Source organism: Lolium perenne, chromosome 7, assembly GCF_019359855.2.
Source record: "Lolium perenne isolate Kyuss_39 chromosome 7, Kyuss_2.0, whole genome shotgun sequence".
Taxonomy (NCBI): domain Eukaryota; kingdom Viridiplantae; phylum Streptophyta; class Magnoliopsida; order Poales; family Poaceae; genus Lolium; species Lolium perenne.
The window spans coordinates 13444393-13468571 of NC_067250.2; the positions used below are offsets into that span (position 1 = coordinate 13444393).

The 24179-nt window shown below is 44.9% G+C and overlaps 2 protein-coding genes across 2 annotated transcripts; both read left to right on the forward strand.

Annotated features, from left to right (window-relative positions):
- Nucleotides 1-2337: 2337 nt before the first annotated feature.
- Nucleotides 2338-3734, forward strand: LOC127311389 (GDP-mannose 4,6 dehydratase 1). Its single transcript, XM_051341813.2, has one exon. It carries the CDS (start codon nucleotides 2394-2396, stop codon nucleotides 3513-3515), a length of 1122 nt encoding a protein of 373 aa, XP_051197773.1. The 5' UTR covers nucleotides 2338-2393; the 3' UTR covers nucleotides 3516-3734.
- Nucleotides 3735-14417: 10683 nt separating this feature from the next.
- LOC127311388 (uncharacterized) lies at nucleotides 14418-19755 on the forward strand. The gene is made up of 6 exons (XM_051341812.1): nucleotides 14418-14675; nucleotides 14761-15736; nucleotides 15931-16008; nucleotides 16098-16315; nucleotides 16731-16954; nucleotides 18940-19755. The coding sequence occupies exons 2-6, from the start codon at nucleotides 14794-14796 to the stop codon at nucleotides 19640-19642; spliced, it is 2166 nt and encodes a 721-aa protein (XP_051197772.1). The 5' UTR covers nucleotides 14418-14675; nucleotides 14761-14793; the 3' UTR covers nucleotides 19643-19755.
- The last annotated feature ends 4424 nt before the right edge of the window (nucleotides 19756-24179 follow it).

Sequence of the window (24179 nt, forward strand, 5' to 3'; positions counted from 1 at the left end):
CTCTAGCCAAGGGAATTGCTTGAACCAACTAAATTGGAACCGGCGACGATGTTTTGGTTCATCAGTGTTATATGGATACTCTCTCATATATGGCTGGTATGGCCCCTCAGAAACATAGAACTGACGTGCTTCCACTTGCTTATCAATAGGCAGATCCCAAACCTGTTGACGCTTTCCCGGGTCTCGCTCATATGCTGTGCTTCCAACTCTAGCTTGTTCTGAGACTACGACAGATGACTCGATATTTTTATCCGGCGTTTGCGCATCAACTGCTGTAATCTCCGTCTCCTTGGGTGGATTAGCATCTTCAGCTGTAGAGTTGCAAGTCGAACCAACAGGTTTGAAAAAACTACTAATTGGCGGTGTCTTCCTCTTCATGACAGGCAGATCCACTGGTAAAAATAATTAGTAAACTATTAAAATTGGCAAACATACTAGCAGTAGCACATAGCAGTGATTGGATTTATTTAGTGATCAAACTAGAACGCGGCTTAATACTGCAATACGTTAAGATCCTATCTGATTTGCAGTACGTTAATACTAGCCTTGACTTCACAGTAGACTAGTAATACTGCAATACGCATCACAATCCATGCACTGCAACTTGGTGAGTTGGTGTTCAAGCTACAGTCTACAGACCGTCAATACCTTGGTGAGTTGGTGTGGCAACTGGCAACGCGGCGCGGGGGACGGCAGAAGGGTGAGTTCTCGTCGAAGAGGAAGTCGTCCGTCGTCGGCGGCTAAACGAGTAGATTGGATCGAGCTGGGAAACTGAATCGATCGGAAATACGTACAACCGTGCATCAAGCGATCGCTTCTATTTTGCCTAGGCCCTAGGCTAGTACGTACGTGCCATTGTGGGCTTTAACCATTGACTAATTGGTTTGGGCTGAGCTAGATTAAGAAATTAGTATTAGGCCGGCTAATGGCCGAAATATTAAGCCTAATGCATGTATATACCTAGTGGCCCCTGCTACATGACGTTGGGGGGGGGCCGAAGCATAGGGGGGGCCTGGCCACCGCTCGCCCCCCCCTGCATCCGCCTCTGAATGATTAATGACCACAAGTACACATGGAGCTATTATCTTGTTGATGGAATTTACCCTCGGTGGGTGACATTTGTGAAGCCAATGTCAAGCCCCCAAGGTTAGAAGGACGTTCACTTCACTAAAATGCAACTTGCATGTAGGAAAGATGTGGAGAGAGCCTTTAGGGTTTTACAATCTCGGTTCACCATTGTGCAAGGATCGGCCAAGTTCTAGGATGAGAAAACTTTGTGAATGATCATGTTAGCCTCTATAATCATGCATAACATGATTATAAAAGATGAGTGTGGCCAACATTTGTCATATCTTTATGAGTGTATGGGGAGAAGAATTCGGCCAAAAAGAAGTGGTGAAGCTACAATCCAATAGTTTCTCGAGGTGGATCGATAACTATGAGGTGCATACCCAACTCTAGGATGACTTGATTGAGGAGCTTTGGAAGATATGTGGCAACAATTGATTTGTTTGTTGAACTTATTTGTTTGATGGTTGTATTATGATGAACTAGGTTATTTATTTGAACTTATAACTTGTATTCGAACTTATTTGTTCATTGTTTGTATTGTGAGGAACTTATTTATGTACTAAATTGCAAAAATTATTTTAATTATGTATGGTTTGTTTCAAAGGTAAAATATTAAGTTCAAAATTTCGTAGTTAATTGGACAACATAAATTTTTTGGGGCTACAGTTTTCTCCTTTTGCTACATTTACAGTTTTATGGAATGTCAACAGCTTCTCTCTCTTTTGCAAAAAAAAGTGTTTTGCGGAGTGAAGTTGTCTCCCACCGTTGAAGATGCTCTTAGAGCATCTCCACCCGTCCTCCCCAAACAGCAAAAAAAGCTAAAATGGGAACGCCGGGGAGAGAAAACGCTCCTAACCTCGTCCCATATAAACAACTTTTACACTGATGCAAAATTTTCTTTATATGGCTCCCTCAGGCCAACCCAGCCTATAGGGAGGCAACCGAGGGTGCCAACTAACACCGCGATCAACGAAAACATGCCACATGTTCTACGGAACCACCCAAAAAGCGAAAATGAGGGCTATGAGTGGGCATACTCCCCCTATAATCAAAAAATCGTCGATGTGCCCCTATACAAGCAAATGCCGGATCTTGTATGGGAGTTTCGAGTAAAGATGCTCTTATATCTAAAAGTCAAATTAGGGTTTAACCCCAATTCCCCTCCAGCCCTCCCTCCCTCTCCCATTTCTGTGGCTGTTCAATTTTTTCAGAAGCGGACCCAGACCAGAAGTCTTCCGGCCCTACAAATACTCGTGGGCCCGCTCAATTCTTCTTCACCTCATATCCCCCTTCCCTCCACCCTCCCAGATCTAACCAAGAAAATGGCCGACTCCTCAACGCCGCACTCCAACGGCGGCGCCGCCGGCGAGGAGAGCCCCTCGGTGCCCCGTTCGCTGGCGCCTCCGCGGAAGGTGGCGCTGGTGACGGGCATCACGGGGCAGGACGGGAGCTACCTGACGGAGCTGCTCCTCTCCAAGGGGTACGAGGTGCACGGCCTGATCCGCCGCTCCTCCAACTTCAACACGCAGCGGCTCGACCACATCTACCACGACCCTCACGCCGCCCCTTCGGCGGACCGGCCGCCGATGCGCCTCCACTACGCCGACCTCTCGGACGCCTCCTCCCTCCGCCGCGCGCTCGACCACGTCCTGCCCGACGAGGTCTACAACCTCGCCGCGCAGTCCCACGTCGCCGTCTCCTACGAGATCCCGGACTACACCGCCGACGTCACCGCCACCGGCGCCCTCCGCCTCCTCGAGGCCGTCCGCCTCTCCTCCAAGCCCATGCGCTACTACCAGGCCGGCTCCTCTGAAATGTTCGGCTCCACCCCGCCGCCGCAGAGCGAGACCACGCCCTTCCACCCCCGCTCGCCCTACGCCGCCGCCAAGGTCGCCGCGCACTGGTACACCGTCAACTACCGCGAGGCCTACGGCCTCTTCGCCTGCAACGGCGTGCTCTTCAACCACGAGTCCCCCCGCCGCGGCGAGAACTTCGTCACCCGCAAGATCACCCGTGCTGTCGGCCGCATCAAGGTCGGCCTCCAGACCAAGGTCTTCCTCGGCAACCTCTCCGCCGCCAGGGATTGGGGCTTCGCTGGGGATTACGTTGAGGCAATGTGGCTGATGCTGCAGCAGGACAAGCCTGGTGACTACGTTGTCGCCACAGAAGAGTCCCATACTGTGGAGGAGTTCTTGCAGGCTGCCTTTGGGTACGCCGGGCTGGACTGGAAAGATCATGTGGTCATTGACAAGAAGTACTTTCGCCCTGCAGAGGTGGACAGCCTCCAGGGGGATTCATCCAAGTCGAGGAGAGAGCTTGGGTGGAAGCCCAAGGTTGGGTTCCAGCAGCTAGTTGAGATGATGGTTGATAATGACATTGAGCTTGCCAGGAAGGAGAAGGTCCTTGTGGATGCTGGGTACCGCGACGCCAAGCAGCAGCCATAGAATTTGTAGCAATACTTTGATCGATGGAGGTTGATTTGGGTTTTCGCCCTTGAAGCTGATACAGTGTGGTAATTGCAGTAAAGGTTGGCTCAGGTTATTATCGTTTATCTCAAGGTAGAAATAAGGAGGTTTGCAATTTGGTTATACAATATCTTTAATTATGTTACTACGGGTGTGATTTTATCAAATTTGAATGAACCAGTCAGTGCCATTTTTGAAGGGAAATCGTCAGTCTGATTATGAAACCAGCCTTGTCTTTCTGTATTGTTGATTGGTCGAGTCTTAATTAAAATTTTGGAGCTGTTATCTTTGGCATCCATCTTAGTAGCATTTCTCAATACCACATTGCAATGGGGATATTTAAATTGGCACAGCTCTAGAATGTAGTCAACATACATAATTAAAAGGGTGAATATGTTGGCCCATACTTCTCATACCTGAAGAGTATGAGCTGAACTACAGTCCTACAGTTAAATGAAATGGGAGTCTTGTCATGGAACTTTCATTTGCATGCTTTCTTCTTGCCTATTTTGTTTTTCGGGCACTAAGCATTTTGTCCTGAGTATGAGGTCACTATCCTTGAATATGACTGGCATAATATATAACTAACTCCCAGTTAGTGTGCATCCAGGAAGGACAAGAAAGATCCAACACGATTTGAACATTTTGGGCTTCAGGACAAGCATTGACATTTTGTATTGCATTTTGTTTGTTTGCTAAGTTTGAGAAGCTGCTGGGCAGAAACTAGTAACTATATCTACCTTCATGCTTCAGCAGACAAAAGTATAGTATAAACATTCTACTCTGATAATCTTTGGGTGCTTAAACAACGATCTAAATGTAATGAAAAGCTGTTTTGGCCATCTCTCGGATAGTGACTAAACAATTTTCAGTTTCTTTGAACCTGGAGGGATACATTGCTTGCTGGTCAGTGTCCTGTGAACCTGGTGAGGATACGATGCTTGCTTGTGTGAGTTATTGGTGTATGATGTGCCTAGACTTTTTATTACTAGCATTTAATAAGAAAAACAGTGTTACTCTTCAGCTGATCTCTATTGAAATACTTATTTTGCAAAAGAAATTTGGAATTGTTAGGAGGGATTTACATATTTGCCATTCTTTCCAGAGGCCAGTTGAGACTTGAGTCTATCCTTGTTATTTTGGTCAGCTAAAAAATGCGCTCTTTATTGTATATGGAAAGTAAGAGCCTGTCTATTTCTAACTTCACTGACAATTTTCAATTTGATTTTGCGATATTTGGAGTTGGATAGTTGCACATTTATAAAGATAGTGGCTGATTTTACTTCTTTTTAACATGTGCTGTTCTGTACTTGTCTAATTCTATCTTAAGATAGAGGGAGAAAGTACATAGACTAGTGGAAATACAGACATACATAAATATGATACATCTGCGTAAATATAAACATTTACAATGACCTTTGTGGCGATTGGTTGCCTAGGATGATTTTACGCCCCCTCCAGCTGTCGGGGCCCGTCTCCCCGATGAGGCCCCCTGGTAGCCCTTTTTTACATCCGGACTGCGTTATTCGGCCTAGCCGCGTCCTCGGTTCTTCGTTTCCCCCAGATTTGGCCTTTAATCCATCCGGAAAGCCTAGGCCATCCCTGGCCTCCCGGGGTGCGCTCGGGGACTCGGGACGAGAGAAAAGTGGGGACGGGCCCGCTATGTCGCCGAGAGAACACACGAACCCCACCACTTTATCGACGTAAATCCCCCTCCCCTCTTGTTGCTTTGTCGCCGCCGACACCATCCCTCGCCAATCCGCCGGCCGGTTGCCTGTTTCGCCGTCCCTTGTGACCTCTTCCTATATCCGCCGTCGGGCAGCTCCCTCGCGTCGCTCCTCGTCGACACGCCCGACAGGTGTTCGTCCAATTGCCTGGCCGGACATGGACTCCGACGAGGAGGATGAGCAGATGTTCGCCGAGCTTTTTGAAAAAAAGAATGGCAGCCGTCGCCCAAGACGAGGAGCACATGTTGATCCTAGCTTGCATGTCCGACTTGTACGCCGAGTCGGCCATTGGTCGCCGTGGTGGGTCGGCACCAGGTCGCCGCAAGTGCAAGCAGAGGCAGCGAATGGAGGGCTACTGCATGCTCTACGCTGACTACTTCACCGACGACCCATTGCACGGTGAGGCTGTTTTTAGGCGTTGTTTCAGGATAAGCCGAAAGCTCTTCTTAAGAATTGTGTATGCCCTTCGAGAGTATGACTCTTATTTCAGATGCAAATTGGATTGCACCGGCATGGCAGGGTTTTCCGCCCTCCAAAAGTGCACGGTGGCTATGCAGATGCTAGCATATGGAGCTCTTAGTGATTCTGCTGATGACTATCTTCGGATGGCGGAGTCCACCGTCCTTGATTGTTTCTACCGGTTATGCAAGGCGGTGATAGCAGTGTTCGGGGACATCTACTTGAGATCACCCAGTGTCGAAGACACTGCTAAGATCCTCGCTGTAAATGAAGCTCGAGAATTTCCAGGGATGCTTGGAAGCATTGACTACATGCATTGGAAATAGAAGAACTGTCCGTTTGCCTGGGTCACAAAAAAGGTTGCACTGTGATACTTGAGGCAATGGCTACCCATGATCTCTAGATTTGGCACTTCTTCTTTGGTATGGCGGGATCCAACAATGACATCAACGTCTTGCAGTGCTCGCCGATCTTCTCCAAGCTTGTTGAGGGTCATGCTTCCCCGATTAGCTTTCTGATCAATGACCGGCACTACAACAAGGGGTACTATCTTGCAGACGGTATCTACCCAAAGTGGGCAATATTTGTGAAGACTATCTCAAGTCCAGCCCTCCAGAAGGAGGTGGGGTTTGTCAAGGAACAAGAAGGTTGCCGAAAGAACATCGAGCGTGCATTTGGTGTCCTCCAGCAGAGATTTGCTGTAGTCCGGTTCCCTGCTTTGACTTGGTCCAAAGATCAGATGTGGGAGGTGATGAACTGTTGTGTGTTCTTACACAACATGATTATCGAGAATGAGCGAAAGTATATTATTCCTTTGAGTGAACAAGCTGCACTATATGAAAGAGAGGGTCTCTTGCACAGCCTAACCACCAGGTGCTGGCATCGTGGACTGCGTTCATCGCTATGCGTCAGGAGATTCGAGACTCCACAATACATCAACAGCTGCAGGCTGGTGAAGCACATATGGATGCTTCGAGGCAACACCAACTAGTTTCCATTTGATTTGTTTGAAAACTTATCTTGTTTTATTGAATTGTAACATTTATTTGTAAAAATAAGTCAAATATTGGCAAAACTGGTCAAATTCGACGAATTATGCTGGAAATTTGGTAGCCATGGACGTTTTCGGGAACGTTTTTCCTGAAAAACGTCGAACACGGGTGTCTAACGGGAAGACAGCTAAAACTTCGACGCTTCCCGATCAAAAGTTTCATTCAATCCGACGCTATTAACACCGAATTCAATCGTGGGAGCGCCAACAGCTGAAGATGCTCCGAGAGCCTCACGAAAATAGCCTGTGAGGCATGTAGCGACAGTTGTTTGGTCGCCTGCACATCAACGTTTTCTCCTTTGAAAAAAGCTGTGTGCGGCTGTGTGGTTACATGCATTGCAATTTCGAGCGAGATTAATACAACTGTGTCGTTTGTGGTTGTCTGCACACCGGCCGCTATGGCAAACTTCCTTTTCAGTGGTGAGGTTGCCAACCACATCAAAACACCTAGCACGCTAACATACTACGAACCATGGTTCTTAACAAAGCAGAATAGGATATGGAGGCGGACGACGTGAATTTGGGTGCACGTGCAGAAAATTTTGAAAAAAAACACGCATGTATATATTTTGTTGACACTTACTTGTGCAGAATTTGGCATAAAAAACGACTACGTGTGACCTACACATAAATGTAAAAATGGGATTTCCTATTTACAAAACCAATCATTATAGTGTTATTTTGACATTTTCGTGTAGGCCACATACAATCCTTGTAAATATTTTTAAAATATAAAATTTGAAACTTTTTAATATCTGAACATTTTTCAAAATTTGATTATTTTCAATATTGAATTTTGTAATGATCTTTTTTAAAATCAAACAATTTTCAAAAAAATCATTTTATAAAAATAAAAAACAGATGAAAATCAAATGAACCTAGAAACAAAACCCAAAACCGGAGAGAAAAACAACAAAACTGGTGAAAAGCCGAATCAAGATTCTATGAACTAGGCCAATCGCACCATGCGGGGTGTGCGGCACCCGGTAATCACCGACCTAATCGGTGTATAGGGAACAAATTACCACTCCAAACACCACAACTATAAACTAGCTAAGTGCATCTTGATCAGATGCTGTATAATATACACCACCACCACCGACAGTATTTTACTTTTGATCCTTTTTAGGTTTTACATCAGTGTAAAATACACCACCAAGTGCTCTAGCAGATGGTGCATATTTACGTGGTGCATATTTCAGATTTGCAAACACATAGTTGAAACTCATATATAAATGATTTAGAACACAAATAAAATCTAGATAATGCTAAATAGTACACAACACAAATAGTTCATCATTATTACACGAATAATTCATCATCAAATTACACAAAATCAGCTCACAAATAGGCATAGTTCGACACAAACACATATAGTTCATCACACAATTCAACGACGACCACCACTCTTCTGTCGCCCCCACCATGCCCACCACTCCTCCGTGAGATCCTTCTGAAAATCTTCACCGGTATCTTCATCCCGAATCATGTGATATTACTCAATGAAGCGGGCGACGCGGTCTTGTTGGGAAGACGGCCGCACCGGATGACCCATTGATCACGCTCGTTTCCGGCTATCTCGGGCGATTTCGGCGAGGTGCGACGGGGAAGTGAAGATGGAACAAATCCCGGTGGCGGCGGGCCTGATTTGGTCGCGGGTGGGTGGTGGGGGCAGGAAAAGACAAGTGGCTGCCATTCGCTCGTTTTACATCACGAGCCCCACGTGATGTATAGTTGCACTTTTTTTTGTGTGTAAGATGGAGTATATTTGCACCTACGTGATCAAGAATTCAAGATGATCTAATAATGGGCTACTCTTTTGGTGAATGCCTGGCCTTTATATTAGCGGGCCGCGTGCCAGCGTTAGCCCGAGTGGTTCCTAAAGCCAAAAAATACCACATCGCTTCCGTGTCAACAAAAATAAATAGTACCATACCGCTAGTCTAGCACTCTGCGCACCGGTACATAAGCGTGCGACCCGTAACGTTCACCAGCCGGGCGTGGTGGTGCACGCCTGTGACTCCAGCTACGGAGGGCGGAGAGTTGGCACGTTTGAGGTGGTGTTGAGCTGGGAGGCCGTGGCAAGTGGGATCTGCCCTGGAATTAGCTGACTCTTGGATTCCAGTGGCTTCTACTACGAGCGAGCTTGCTCTCTCGTATATATATCATGTCGGATAAGTCAGATCCAGATCAGATGAACTGTGTGTTCACAGTGACGGCAACAGCTAAGAGTTATGTTGCGGGCCCGTCGGTTCGCCGACGGGTGCCGTCGGCCGGAGGGCGCTGCGCTGCGGGTTAGCTCCCAGCCGTAAACCTGAGTACCTCTAAAGCCTTGTCATGGCTTCGCTCATCTCACCCCCATGCACGCCAACTCTTTTCCTTTTTCTTTCATGCCACACAGAACACACGTTTTAACACCAACGGGCCATCGACCCAAAACCGCCACAGAAAAGAGAGGATGGGAGTGGTGTGGTCTTCGAAGATTTTCTCTGGTTGTGGGGATCCTTAAGGAGCTTCATCGGCAGTTCTTCCTTCTTCTTCGTCTCTGGAACGGATGCCGCCTTTTTGACCTGTTCAGCGACTTCCCGTCCGCAACCAACAACGTCAGGCCGACTCAGGAAGGAGCGGCAACGGTGGCGTGCCGTCGACACGGTCTGAAGGTTGAAGATGAAGGGCTTCTCAAGGATCTCGTTGTTATTTTTATTTTTCTTAAGGTGCTTTGTACTGTTCGTTGTTTCTTTTAATTCGAGTGTGTATTCTGGTTTCATTACCTTAACCTCTGAAAATTGCTGCTACTACTATTTTTTTTATTGAACACAACTAACAATATTGCCTCATTTTATTTAAAATAGTCACTACAGGAATGGCACGAGGTGCCGACGGCCTTGCTATTTGTCCGTCGGTGTACAAGCCGGCCAGCCTAGCCCCTCGGTTTACCCCACGGCGTACTAGTTGCTACGCCACTATCGGGGTACACCTGGCCATCGGCGTAGCCACGAGTAGCTGGCCCTGCTCGACCGTGCCTTGTCATGGCTTCGCTCATCTCACCCCCATGCACGCCAACTCTTTTCCTTTTTCTTTCATGCCACACAGAACACACGTTTTAACACCAACGGGCCATCGACCCAAAACCGCCACAGAAAAGAGAGGATGGGAGTGGTGTGGTCTTCGAAGATTTTCTCTGGTTGTGGGGATCCTTAAGGAGCTTCATCGGCAGTTCTTCCTTCTTCTTCGTCTCTGGAACGGATGCCGCCTTTTTGACCTGTTCAGCGACTTCCCGTCCGCAACCAACAACGTCAGGCCGACTCAGGAAGGAGCGGCAACGGTGGCGTGCCGTCGACACGGTCTGAAGGTTGAAGATGAAGGGCTTCTCAAGGATCTCGTTGTTATTTTTATTTTTCTTAAGGTGCTTTGTACTGTTCGTTGTTTCTTTTAATTCGAGTGTGTATTCTGGTTTCATTACCTTAACCTCTGAAAATTGCTGCTACTACTATTTTTTTTATTGAACACAACTAACAATATTGCCTCATTTTATTTAAAATAGTCACTACAGGAATGGCACGAGGTGCCGACGGCCTTGCTATTTGTCCGTCGGTGTACAAGCCGGCCAGCCTAGCCCCTCGGTTTACCCCACGGCGTACTAGTTGCTACGCCACTATCGGGGTACACCTGGCCATCGGCGTAGCCACGAGTAGCTGGCCCTGCTCGACCGTGCCCTAACGGCCCTGTGACGGCGTCACGTCTACGCGGAGGGTCACCGTCGGCGTAGCTATTTTCCATTTTACCACATTAATCTTCAAAAACTCATAACTAAATTATTATAATTCGGAAAAATACAAATAATATATCAATTTTTTTAGAAAAATAGGATTGATATGGTAGTATTACTAGTAATATTTCGTGAAGAAGGTGGAAGCTCAACCCGAAGGAACCAAGATGTTAAACGTGCTAGGGGTGGAGTAGTGTGATGATGGGTGACCTAGGTGAGAAGTTTGACTATGAGGGGTAATTTGGCCTAAGATTAAGTGTAGTGTTAGAATTAAAATAATTCATGGGAGAGATTAAATTTTTTTGTAAAAAAGTCAAAAAAATTTAAATCTTGAAGTTAACGGATGGGACGGCGTGGCCTGCGCCGACGGCCACCGTCGGCGTATCATAGGTACACCGAGGGCCATGTCTACGCTGACGGCACACGTGGCTCTGCCGAGACGGATATTGCCCGAGGAGCTACGCCGATGGTAGCCCTCGGCGTAGACTACGCCGACGGCCTTTTAAGGCTACGCCGAGGGCCTGTGACCATCAGTACCTCTACAGATCCCTGTAGTGAGTGGGAGAGAATCGACAGGTTAATTAATGGGAAACCGGCTTAGAGCCGACTACTACTATTGCTATGGATCCACAAGCACTCTAACATAGAGAGATTTGTTGCCGGGGGCAGCTGTCCGGGAGCGTTGCATAGTTTGCATCACGGCTCGGGTTTTGGTAGTCGGTCTTCCTAACGTGTCTAATGGTGTGTGCTTTTCTTGTGTTGTTGCGGACTCGGAGCTGCGGTAAAACGTGTCCAGACGGTAACGATAATGACCAACCAGTGGAATTTTGGGAAAGGCTCAGCCAGCGCAATTCCTACATATATATTTCTCATATGTTGCTCCTAGTCAAAGTCGTTGTCTATCATTGGCATGAGTCAACATTCGACGCTTATTTGGGGTGAGGGCTTCATAGGTGGTAGTGAAAAGGTGAAGTCGGAGTAGCTCCCAGCAGTAACTTCACTACCTCTAACTCTTTGACATGGTTTCGTTCATCTTACCCCATACATCAACTCTTGTATGTACATTTCTTCTTGGGGCAAACATCACAAATTTTAACATCTGAGTGAGCCAATACCCTCTTTTGACCCGGTATACAAATATGCTGTATTCCCTCCGCCCCACGTATCACTAGATCATTAATTTAATAAATATAATAATTATATAACATAAAAAATATACCATTAGAAAGTATAACATCTATCTCCTACTACTATAATATGGTAGTTTTGAATTTAAACTTACCACACTCCTCCCAGCTTCCCGCTAGCTATGGAACTATTGTAGCCGTTCATTTTCAATTCAAAACTACCATCCCACGAGATCCATCAAATATCAATGGGAATAATCGGACGGCCACCACGTGCTGGATTCGCTCCTTCCCACACGCGCGCGGACCTCCATGGAGCTTGAAGAATTTTCTAGAGAAAAATCAATGTGCGCGTGTGAGGCCTTTTTGAAGCTAAAAGAATTTTCCACAGAAGAGTCAGTACAAACTTTTTTTAAAGAGAAGGCCGTAGCCCTGCCTTAAATTAATAAGGCCGTTGCCGGCAAGTTGTTACATGGTGCTGAAGAACAGCTAACAGGAGACGAAAAACAACAAGCATATAAGAAAGAAAAAGAAACACAGCTTGAGCTTCGTGTCCGTTGTCCAGCCTTGCGATCCGATCAAGAGGCACGAAGCTGGTGAAGAGGACCGCCATTGAGAGCTCACGCCCTAGTCAACCTCCAGAGGCCACGCACAAACCCAAGCACCATCCGTTTCTACCTCCGCAGAAAGCTCCCTGCTTTCTCGCCCCGGATCGAGAGGCGCCGGACCTGTCAGAGGTAGACTGCTCTCCCTGAGCACGCATGGATATCGGAGGTCACTGCCGGGGAGAAGGACTTCAAGCACTCGCCTCGCCGCACCGCCACCCACGAACATCACCGCCACCCGCAGCCCGCACCACAACACACTAGACCAAGCTGCCAGGAGCAGGCACAGACATTGCCTACCAACCGCCGCCGAGCTCGTCCACCCGTATCCGCTATCTCCGACCAGCGCCTCCAACGAGGGAACGACGCCAGAGCGCCGCCGCCGTCCAAACCGAAGTTTTGGGCTTTCGCCCGAGATAAGCAGAGCAGGGGAGGGAGGGATACAACCTCGATGTCGCCTTCAAGAAGGAGCACGGAGTCAGTACAAACTTGCAGCGCATGGGTTCTCTAGGCCGATTTTTTTTTTTTTTTTTTTTATTTTTTATTGAGGCGCCAGGAGTACGACCTGCTAGACGTTCTACGATCAACGACCGTGTCACCATGAAGTACCCGATCAGGTTCCTCTTCTCTCTATCTATAATTTCAAAATATAAATGTTCAATGGCGGACATTATGAATAATCTAAATGTCTACGTTAGACATGGTTATATCCAGAAACGTTTAAAAATAAATGTGATTGACACCTTTTATCTACAATTTGAGACTCACCTAGCGTAAGAAATTAAATTCAATAAGTGTTAGTACAAGTAAAATAAGACCTTAGATTTTCACACATTTAGTGCAAACATTTACATACTCATATTGAGTTTTCCATACAAAAAATTGTGACACTTTTATATTTAAACTTTAATAGACTATACTTCTATTTCATATATACTAAAATTTTAATATTTTCATGGCACCATATGTCCTTACATCCTATTCATATATGTTTCTCTAGAGCATTTCAAGCTAATCCTGCAAAACAGCCGAAACCGCAAAATACCCGCAATTTCGTGGTTTGGGGTAAAAAAAGCACGCCGAATAAATCCTGCATAACGGCCCGACCAACAAATATTATTGTCGGGAAACTCAAAATGGCCGAAATAATCTGCATAACATGTGGCCATGTTTCCGACCCGCATAGTCGACCCGAGCTTGGTGTGAGGGACATTTTAGCCACTTGTTTCCCACCCCCGTGCCAATGCCAATATCCTTGCTTTATGTGTCGTCACCCATCAGCTCAGAGGTCGTGTGGGCCTAATTGGGGCATCCTATCGCGCTTGCGCCGCCTAGAAGTGCATCATCACAATTCACATGCAGCGATCCACATTGCAGCCGCATCATCCAGGCTATCTCCCATGTTGGCGGTACCATTGTTTTCTCTACCGGGACGGTGCCGTCTCGAAGGTGGGCAAAAACAGCGGCATCTAGGCCAAATTTTATGAAGAAGCCGACCTATCACAAGACGAAGAATATTTCGTTTTATGGTACCAGTTTAGGAGACCATCACCTACAAACCGGCGCCATACTGCAAAAGTAGTGAATGGTTTACCGGAAATAACTTTTAAGGGATCCGATAGAGTTTCTCTTAAGTTGTAGGAGTACCCTTCTACCTTTTTTTTAAGAGAAAGGGGTACTCTTATACTAATATGGCACAACACACAAAGCACGTACTACTTACTAGTACTAATAATACATGTTTATAAAAATATAGGGTTTAGGGTACATGCATGATCTATACACGAGAAACAAGGGAGTAGAAAATAGGGAGATAGAGTATTAAAATATGCCAAATATAGTGTACGTATTGCTTCATCCTGTATTTGTATCTATATAGGTATCTCATGTATCAATATGAAAAATGGGGGCTAGCTAGCTTACAGCATTCCAACATCCGAATATAGTGTGTGTAACTGTGTATGTTTGTTTTTCTAGGAAGAATATAGTTAGTGTGTGTGTGTGTGTTTATTTTTTCAGAAAAAAAAGCATCACCGCCTCACTGGATTCGATGCATGGTATGCATGGTTGGACCTGAAATGGGCAGGCCGCACCAAACATGGACATAGTGGGCCGGCTTGGTGAGCCCAGTAAGTTGTTCCTGCTGCTGCTGCTGCAAATCGAAATGCCCTCGTCTTCCCCTTCCCAAATCGGAGACACGCCGGAGCTCACTTCCTCCTCCGCCGCGGCGCCACCGCGGAGTGGTAGATTAGCTCTTGGATACAGTTAGCCCGGACTACCCCCGACTCCTCCGCCTCTCGCGCTTGTCTCCGGCATTGCCGTTTTCCCGTCATCGCGATATTGCGTCCCTTAGCTGCTGTCTCCACCCCTGCGCGCAAATCTTCCGGCATTGGGGTTCGAGGTACGAGCCTGTTCTCATTCATCGATTGTCTACTGAAATCCCACTGCGACCTTCCTCGATTTCATACTGTGTGTGTACCCTACAGTCTGCAGGGAGGAGATTTGCGGAGCTCACCTCGATGGGCTCCTCGCCCTCCAAGGCCGGCGGCGAAGATGCCCTGGTCATGTGCAAGGAGCGGCTGCGCCGCATCAAGCGGGCAATCGACTCCAGGGACGCGCTCTCGGCGGCGCACCTCTCCTACACCCACTCCCTGCGCAGCGTGGGGACGGCGCTGCGGCGGCACGCCGAGTCCTCCAGCATCTCCACGCCCGAGTCCTCGCTCTCCATTTCGGAGGCCGGCAGGTCGCCGTCGCACTCCTCCATGGCGTCGCCGTCGCCGTCTCGCGCGGCGGCGGAGAGCACCGGCTCCCCGATGCAGCATCGAGCTTCTCCGCTGGCAAGGGTACACTGCATGAAAGCTGCGGGAACTACTCCTTTGACATTCACGGTCGATCCGTCCGCTGCTGAATTTGTGGGGCAGGGATCCCCTGTCTCTGCCTTTGTACCGATGCCGCCGCCGCTGCCATCGGAGTGGGATTTCTTCGATGGTGCTGGTAGTGCCGCGCCAAACAATGTGGATGGGCTGACCCTGGACTTTAATAGGTTGAAGGGTTTGAGAGAGTCATGGGAAGCCGACCTGGTGCCACTGAGTGAAGAACCAGAAAACAGGTCTGTTAGAATGCATTCGGATGCAGATATTGTTGATGATAGTGCGGTGCAGAAGCAGGAAACCAAAGCAACAAAAAGAGAGATCGGTCAAACAAGTGGGTTGGCCGATGCTTCTAACAAAGGAGCTTCTTCTGAGCAGGTTGTGGCAAAGGCAGATGAAGGCGGCAAGAAAAAAGAGTCACACACAGACACGGAAGATCCTTCCGAGTTCATCACTCATCGAGCAAAAGATTTTGTGTCAAGCATGAAGGAAATTGAAATGCGCTTTATACGTGCAGCGGAAGCTGGGAATGAGGTTTCGAGAATGCTTGAGACAAAGAAGATCAGACTTGATATATGTGCTAAAGTACCAGGTGATAATCATACATGATCTTGTATTTTTGGGCGTTTCTTGGTTATATCAAAATTTGGCTTGGCCAAAAAGACCAGCTACCATTTGGTGGGCTCTCGAACCAAAGTGTTCCCAAAAAGACAAGACGATTTTTTCACTTTTTTTATGTGAGGTATTTATGATTGTTTGATGAATCTTTTTCCCCCTTAACCCTAGGTTCCCCAGGAAAATCTACTGCCCGATTTGCATCAGCGCTTCGAGTCTGCTGCAATCGTCAAATTCATCTCAACCAGGGTAAGCAAGATGTATGTATAACTGACATTTTCTCGTCATTGCTACAATAACATGTGCCTGAGGAAATACTCTTTGTTATGTTTCTGTAGAAACTGCACAACATGTTTCAAATGTTGTTACTTGGAAACGTTCAGTCTCATCGCTATCATCGTCATCTAGAAGTCGACTTACAACTTCAATGATACAAGATGATGTTGATGATAGCAATAATGATTTTGTTGAGGAATTTGCCATGGTGTCTGGAAGCCATTCCTCTACATTGGATAGGCTACATGCATGGGAGAGAAAACTATATGATGAAATCAAGGTAAATTTGCAGTATTTAAGGAAGCTCTTCTAGTATGACTTGCCAATCTTAACTCTCAGCTAGCTATCATGAATTCATGATTTCTCTACACAAATGGCTGGTGTTTTGTAGATCTCTAGTGATTTTTTTTTTTTTTTTTGCGTATTAATCTTGCAGTTCGCAAGACTAGGTTTAATTGGCAACTCCTGTCTCTTGGAAGAAGAGTTGATAAAATGTAGCATACATACTACTTCATCCGTACAAATCGTAAAAAAATGATTTGTTTAATAGTTGAAGTTTACTTTGTATATTACATGCTGTATGCTAACTATCGAGTAATAGAATAAAGGCTGATATTTGTGAAATGAAGGTTGCTCATTAAATATGTCTGATATTTGTTTAATGAGTCGTTGAAACTGCTTTTTTTTTTATTCAGGCAAGTGAAAATGTCAGAAAGACTTATGACGAGAAATGTAAGCTTCTCCGGAACCAATTTGCACAAGGTCTGAATGCAAAACTGATTGATAAGACTCGGGCTGTTGTGAAGGATCTGCATTCCAGGGTATCTGTTGCAATCCAGGCTGTTGATGTAATCTCAAAAAGAATTGAGAAAATAAGGGATGGAGAACTGCAGCCACAACTTGTCGAGCTCATTCAAGGGTATTTTTACCTAAGTTATACACTTATACCCCCTTTTTCCATATAAAATATACATGTTGTTCTTGTTAAAAAAAGCACATGTTGTTTTGGTCATGCCTTCACTAGTTCAGTCAAACTTCTAAAGCTTTCACTATGTATCATTTTAATTATAAAAATCGGAATTTCAAAAATCATATTTCTCTATCTTTACTACTATAGTGTAGCAGTTCAAAATTTGGATTTACCACTTCCTTCTTGGTTCTCCCGCCAAAACATCCCTAGAGCGACTACCACCATTGATTTTGCGGAATGGATCGACATCTGCCGTTCATCAGAGACCACCGAGAAGAATCTAACGGCCAGCATGAGCTGGATTCGCTCCTGCATATGCGTGGCTCAGCATGTGCAAAACCTACATCTAGGGGCAAGCAATTTTTCTAGAAAGCGGCAGACTACCCGACACGTGAACCTGAATTGCCTGGTCTCTGTTAACTTTCTATTCTCTAGGATCTTCTGTGGATAATTTGAACTAGACTAGAGCAATTTGGACTAGACTAGTAACAAGGCATGGATAGGGAAGATCTGAAAGAGAAAGTTGAGCCTTGATAGGTTGTGGTACATGGTAGGTTCCAGCACTGCCTATCTCATCTCATGTCTTTATGAAGGTTTCGTATGCCATAACTTTAGTTCTTTGGAAGTGTGTCTTATAGGTGAAAATAATCCACCGCATACATACGATATATTATATTTATAAACTCTCTGATAGTCTCTTTTTCACCTTTTTACGAAAAAACTTCAGGCTAACCCATTTAAACAGTCCACTCCACATTTTACCCCATCAATCAATATTTTCAAAACCCTAGAAATTAACATATCTTCTGACATGATAGAAGCATGAAAAAAACTTTTGATACAATTATGTAAATTTATTAAATATTGGAAATATCATCTCACTCTTTTTCCTTACATTTTATCTACGAGATGACAAGGAAAATGAAATGAGTTGGTTACTTGAGTCAACAAGTTTAATATTTTGTGAGAATAATGTGGTTTATAAAATATGATGGTTTAATATAGTTTGAGGTGTCTGGCTTTAACAAATGTTGTAGTTTTGAATACCGTGGTAGCCTCAAAACTATATTTTTTAAGTATTAGAAAAATAGGCCTAATCCTTTTTTTAATAAAAAAAACAAGAAAGGAGAAAAACTGCAGTATTGCTTGGATGGGCACTAGAATATTATGGTATTGAAGTAAATACTTTCTTTTTGAAAAAACTGATTTTCCAAACAGAGCTACTTAGGTTTCCTTATACCCCTAATTTCCTTTTAGTAAGAAATTGCCTACACATGTCATGTACCCCAACAATTGGATATGTAAATGAATCAAGGAATGTCCAATACTCAAGTTATTCATATGGATACATTTTAACTTTCTAAAAGTCGTTTTCTTTGTTAAATGTCTTAACGTGCAAAGCACATGAAGTTTACTAGTATAAATGTGTGCCCAGAAGTATTTCTAGAATATTGCTATTTTTTTTTGCTTTTATACATATATTTAATAGAAGTTAGTGGTCAAAGTTGCATCTTGAAGACCATGTCATTGTCCAAAACGATATCTATTTGTGATAGGAAGGGAGTAGCAAACTTTGTTTTCAGATATGTATGGCCTTACATTGATTTTGGGGAGATTTATTAATTGCAGTTCCTTGTTGATGCTTGATATTACCTTTTTAGTGTAAAATATGCAAGTGTTTAAACTGTCAGCGCTAGTCCAGATTTTTTTTTGGTAGTACAATACTGAAAATCAGGAGAACGGCATAATTTTTTTACATCATTCACTAGTTATTCTCTGAAGAACCTCTGTTTTGCTAAGCTATCTGATGCCTGACATTTAACTTTAATCTGGCTGATAAAATGTTTTATGGACACATTGATTTGCAATACTTTGGTTTATTTTTCTTATCCACATTAACATGAACACTGAAATTCCATACATTCCTTTCGCAGATTAATCAGGATGTGGAAAGCAATGCTGGAATGCCACCACAAACAATTCATTACAATCTCACTGGCGTACCATGTCAAAAGTTCAACCTCGATGCCACAAGGAGAGCATCACCGTCAGGCGACAGTGCATCTCTTGAACGAGATGGATTGCTTTTCGTCCACCTTCAGGATCTGGGTCACGGCTCAGAAGTCATATGTGGAGGCCCTCAACGCATGGCTCCAGAAGTGCATCCTGCAACCACCACAGGACCGACGCAGGCGGAAGCGGAAGGTCTCATTTCCTCCCCGCCAGGCACTCTCCCCTCCGATTTTCGTCCTATGCAGTGGCTGGCTTGCCATGATGGAGTCACTCCCCACTGATGAGTTATGCAAGTCCATTAAAGAAGCAATGCAGCTATTGCGTGACTCAATTGAGCATCAGACTGATCAAACTAAAATGGGAAACGAGCCGCATTCCTTGAGTGAGTCTCAGGAATGTGGGATGCTGGAAAACAATGAGCAGGAAGCAAGTGGAGGGGTAGCAGCGGTGGAAGGGTTACATTCAAAACTGACTACGGTCCTTGATCGTCTGACAAAGTTTTCCGAGGCTTCACTGAAGCGCCATGAGGAGCTCAAGCAGAATTATGAGAGGGCTTATGATGCGTACAAGACAGATAGTCCAAATGCTCATCCTGCTCAGCCGGATATTGAATCTGCCGTGTAATTTCCACCCTTTCGTCATTTAGTTGTAGAACTGAGAGTATTTGTTTGACAGTTGATTACTGATTAGATTGTAATACTATGTTTAGCAAGTATTAATGCTGTCAGTTATGCTCTTGTGTTGGCCTAATTTTAGCTTCATCATCTCTGGTATCTGCCAAAGCATATGAAAGCCTTGTCACATTGGACAAAAAAGTTAATCTATAAGGATGCATCTAGTCTATCATCAGCAATATATGAAGTCATTGCCAGGTTTGTACTGTGCCAAGTTATTATGATGACTGAAGCTGGTATTACCATAATATACTATATACTCTAATATGAAACACCTATTATTTATGATTGCAAATCTAAGTTCTGTTTGTCCTGATCATGTTGGTCATGTGTTTGCTGATCCTCGGCCACCACCTGTACATACACCACGGGCCTTGTCCTGGATGGTGCTGACACTCCTGAATTCCACAGGTTTGGCTGTCTGCTGAATACATATACATCGGTACACTTTTGCAAATGTCCCTGGCATTATCCCCTTCCAGTGATGTTAGTGTATTGACCATTTTATTGGATGGAATGAATTATCTTACATTTTACAGTGGAATTGAGAGCTCAAGCTGTGACATTCGTATTATCAGGTATGCCACCTATGGTGCTTGAGATGAATTGTGCAACCCAAGGCACCCAAGGGCCACAGCAGCTACCAAATATGTATGTTGTACTAGCTACTACTCCCTCCGTTCCATAATAAGGGTCACAGATTTGTCTAGATACACAGATGCGTTTTAGTGTGTAGATACAAGCAAATCTTTTTTTGAAAGATCGATACATGCGAATCTAGACAAATCTGAGACACTTATTATGGACCGGAGGTTGTACTTATTAGGGAATAGGTATGAGCCATAGAGCTGGAATTATCTTTTTATTTAGTGGCTTTGAAAATTTCTAGCTGTCTGCTCATAACAATTTCCCTGGGTGTGGACATCTCGGATGTTACTCTGGTTTCTAATTTGTTACCTTAGATTTTATTTAGACTGCTCACAGTCTGATTTTATTTTTGATCTAAGAGTTCCACTGCTGATGTAGAGTTCTTCCAATCCATCATTTCGTGCAACGGGATTTCATTGCTTCGCTACCACATTATTTTCTTCAAACCAACAGACTGGCACTGCTATTAGGCAGCAACCATGCAAGCAGCCTTCTTTGTCCTAAAGGTAAAGTTTCAATTAACTCCATGGTTTTTATTATGATCACATCAACATCTATACATTTATGCTTACTCGTTTTTTACTCTTTTCTCCGTGTTACATAATCCGCTATAAAGATCAAGTCGTTTGCTTGATTTAATCATAGCATTCTGCTTATATTTGTAGAGCTTTCATTTTTCCGGGAAAAAATGTCATGTTCTATTGGATTCCTTGAAACTTGTTCACACAGTTGTACGCTCATATTGAGGAACTATGGAATGGTATTAAATTTTTCAGAATGCTTTGTATATAAAAGAAGAACACTTAGAAATCCACCATGTTGTTTGTACTGTGCTGATTCCTTTTACCCTGATTACGAATATTGTTAACTTGTTCCATGTAATTTATTATTCGCAAAGTGGCAAAGTTGTTTCATATGGGCAATAGACGGCACAGAAAAATTGTCTATACTTTTAAAATCGTCACTTTGCCTTTTTGTCTTGATTATGACATCTTTAATCTCTTCAATGTTTTGTCCCAGCAAAAAAAAAATCTTGAGCAAATGTCCTGAAGTAAGCCGCTGGTTAGTCAATTTGCAGTTTGATTCCACATCAAATTTTGTTGCAGAGGAGACTCCACATCATTTTGCTAGCTCATAGGTGGCCTGAATCTCCAGGTATGTTTGTAGTTCGCTGGGGAAGGGCCGGCCAAGACAACTAACATTGTAGTTGCTGAACCTAAGGTTCCTAGGTTCGGCCCTCTTGTGCCTTGGCCTAGTAATTGCTCGATGCTAGTAACTGATGCTTCTTCTATCTGCCTCCTTCCCAACCGACGCAGACACACTGCTGTGCTAGCTGCTAGTTTCTACTCCGTGGTGGAAGGAGACAGGGCTGGTAAGATAGAGCCAGAGAAGACGAGTGGGTACTGAAGATTGCCTTCCAAAATTTACTTGCTGGTCCAAGTTCCACAGAACCATGGAGACGACCCAAGTATCGCAAGACAGCTTGATCAGGACCATAGTGGGAGCTGACCGGCGTGACTGAAACGGAAGCGGAACAGGAGGAAGCGGTTAGTATGATGCTATGATCAAGAAGGAAACAATGTGCTCACAACATCCTTATATTACCTGCAAAGTGTCCAAGGGTGTTTCTTTTATGTTGGTGTGCTTGCTCCGATTTTGACTTTGGCCGGCTGAAAAATGTTGAACAAATTGAGAAAGAAAATACAAAAAGGAGTCGGCATGTGTGTGTAGGGGCTGACGGGCGAACCTATGGGGCAGGCAGAGAGCCGAGCGGCCGACGGAGGTACTTGTGGTTACGGCTGGGAGTTTATCACCCGGAGCACCATGGCCTCCCATGGTCATGGAAGCTAAATTTTCACACGAATTTCGATCGCACGGTCGCACACCATGGATGCTAAATTTCGGCGGAATATTTCGGTGAGGAGCAGGGATGCATAGCCGCCATGGCCTCCACCTCTGCGAGCCGCCCCGTCACCTCCACCACCACGAGCGCGCCATGGCCTCCACCTCCGCGAGCCTCCCGCCGCCGGCCACTAGCTCCGCGAGCACACGCCCCCCCACGGGTACACCTCCCTTAGCCATGCCTCCCACATGTGCACCATGGCCGCCTATCCTGGGAGCGCCGAAGTGCCGGCCATGGTAGAGGCCCGAACAATAGTTGTACTTTCGTTGGAGATACAAGAAGGATCTTACTACAAAAAATATGATGCTGCAATAGTAGTTTTTTCCATTACAATTGTTCCGAGGTTATGCTAATATAGCGTAAATTGTTCGCTACAATGTCTTCGGCGAAATCTTCGGCGAAATCTATTTTGCTACATTTGTTATGTGGTTTTGCTATAATATTTTAATTATTTTGATACAATGTCTCTGACGAGTCTGCGTCGAAATTAGGCGTTGCTACATTTGTTCCGCTTTCTTGCTACATTAGTAAATTCTTTTTGCTACAATATCTCCGTTGAGGTCTCTGGCAAGGTCTCCGGTGGCGTTGTCTCTGGCGAGGTCTCTGATGAGGTTGGTTTTGCTACAACAACAAATCTATTTTGCTACAATAACACAATGTTTTTGTTACGTGGTCTCCGTCTAGGATTGCAGTTAAATTTATTAGTAAAGAAAATAGGAACGGGGTCCACAGTTCACAAGAGGTGTCTCTCCATAAAGAAATAACATATTGAATAAACAAATTACAACTGGGCAATTGACAGAATATCGATCATACATGACAAGATGATTACTATGATATCTGGTATTGGGCATTACAACATAATACATAGACCGTAATCCAACTGCGTCTATGACTAATAATCTACCTCCAGGTTAGCGTCCGCACCCCTTCCAGGATAAAGTTGCAAGCAACAAACTATCGCATTAACCAATGTGTGTAAAGTTGAAAGGACACGGATGTCGCCTAGAGGGGGGGGGGGGGTGAATAGGCGATTTAAAACTTTTACGAGATGAGCTTAACAAATGCGGAATAAAACTAGCGTTTACTTTGTCAAGCCCAAAGCCTATAAACTATGGTTCACCTATGTGCACCAACAACTTATTCTAAGCAATGGTTCACCTATGTGCACCAACAACTTATGCTAAGCAAGACAAGCAACTTATGTGATAGCAAGATATATATATATAACTTCAAGCACGATGGCTATCACAAAGTAAAGTGCATAAGTAAAGAGCTCGGGTATAGGAATAACCGAAGTGACGCGGAGACAATGATGTAGCCCGAAGTTCACACTCTTGCGAGTGCTACTCTCCGTTGGAGCGGTGTGGAGGACAAGTCACTCCAAATGCACGAGGGCCACCGTATTCTCCTCGAGAATTCCCACCAAAAGGGATGTCCTCGATCCACTATGGGACCTTAGGAAGGTCACCGAACCCGCACAAAGCTTGGGGCTATCTCCACAACTTAATTGGAGGCTCCCAATAAATTGCCACAAAGGCCTTGCCCTTGAAGATTCTCCACAACTTAATTGGAGTCCCCAAGAACACCACTAAGATGCCACAAAGGCCTAGAATCCGTCTAGGGTTCCAAGAACCCAAGAGTAACAACCTTCTTGCTTTCACCTCCACGAATCACCGTGGAGAACTCAAACCGATGCACCAAATGCAATGGCAAGAACACCACAAAGATGCTCAAGACCTTCTCTCTCAAATTCCAACAAAGCTACAAAAGCTATTGGGGGAATAAGAGAGGAAGAACAAAGGAATTCACAAAGAACACCAAGATCAAGATCTAGAGAGTTCCACTCACAAAGAGATGAATTTGATTGGTAGAAATGTAGATCTAGATCTCCTCTCTCTTTTCCCTCAAATGGGGGCAAGAATCATGGAGGGAT

Coding starts and splice junctions, on each gene's coding strand:
- LOC127311389 (XM_051341813.2), top strand. CDS start 2,394: ATGGCCGACTCCTCAACGCCGCACTCCAACGGCGGCGCCGCCGGCGAG.
- LOC127311388 (XM_051341812.1), top strand. CDS start 14,794: ATGGGCTCCTCGCCCTCCAAGGCCGGCGGCGAAGATGCCCTGGTCATG. Junction 16,009..16,097: donor TCAAATTCATCTCAACCAGG/GTAAGCAAGATG, acceptor ATGTTTCTGTAG/AAACTGCACAACATGTTTCA. Junction 16,955..18,939: donor CTTGTCGAGCTCATTCAAGG/GTATTTTTACCT, acceptor TTCCTTTCGCAG/ATTAATCAGGATGTGGAAAG.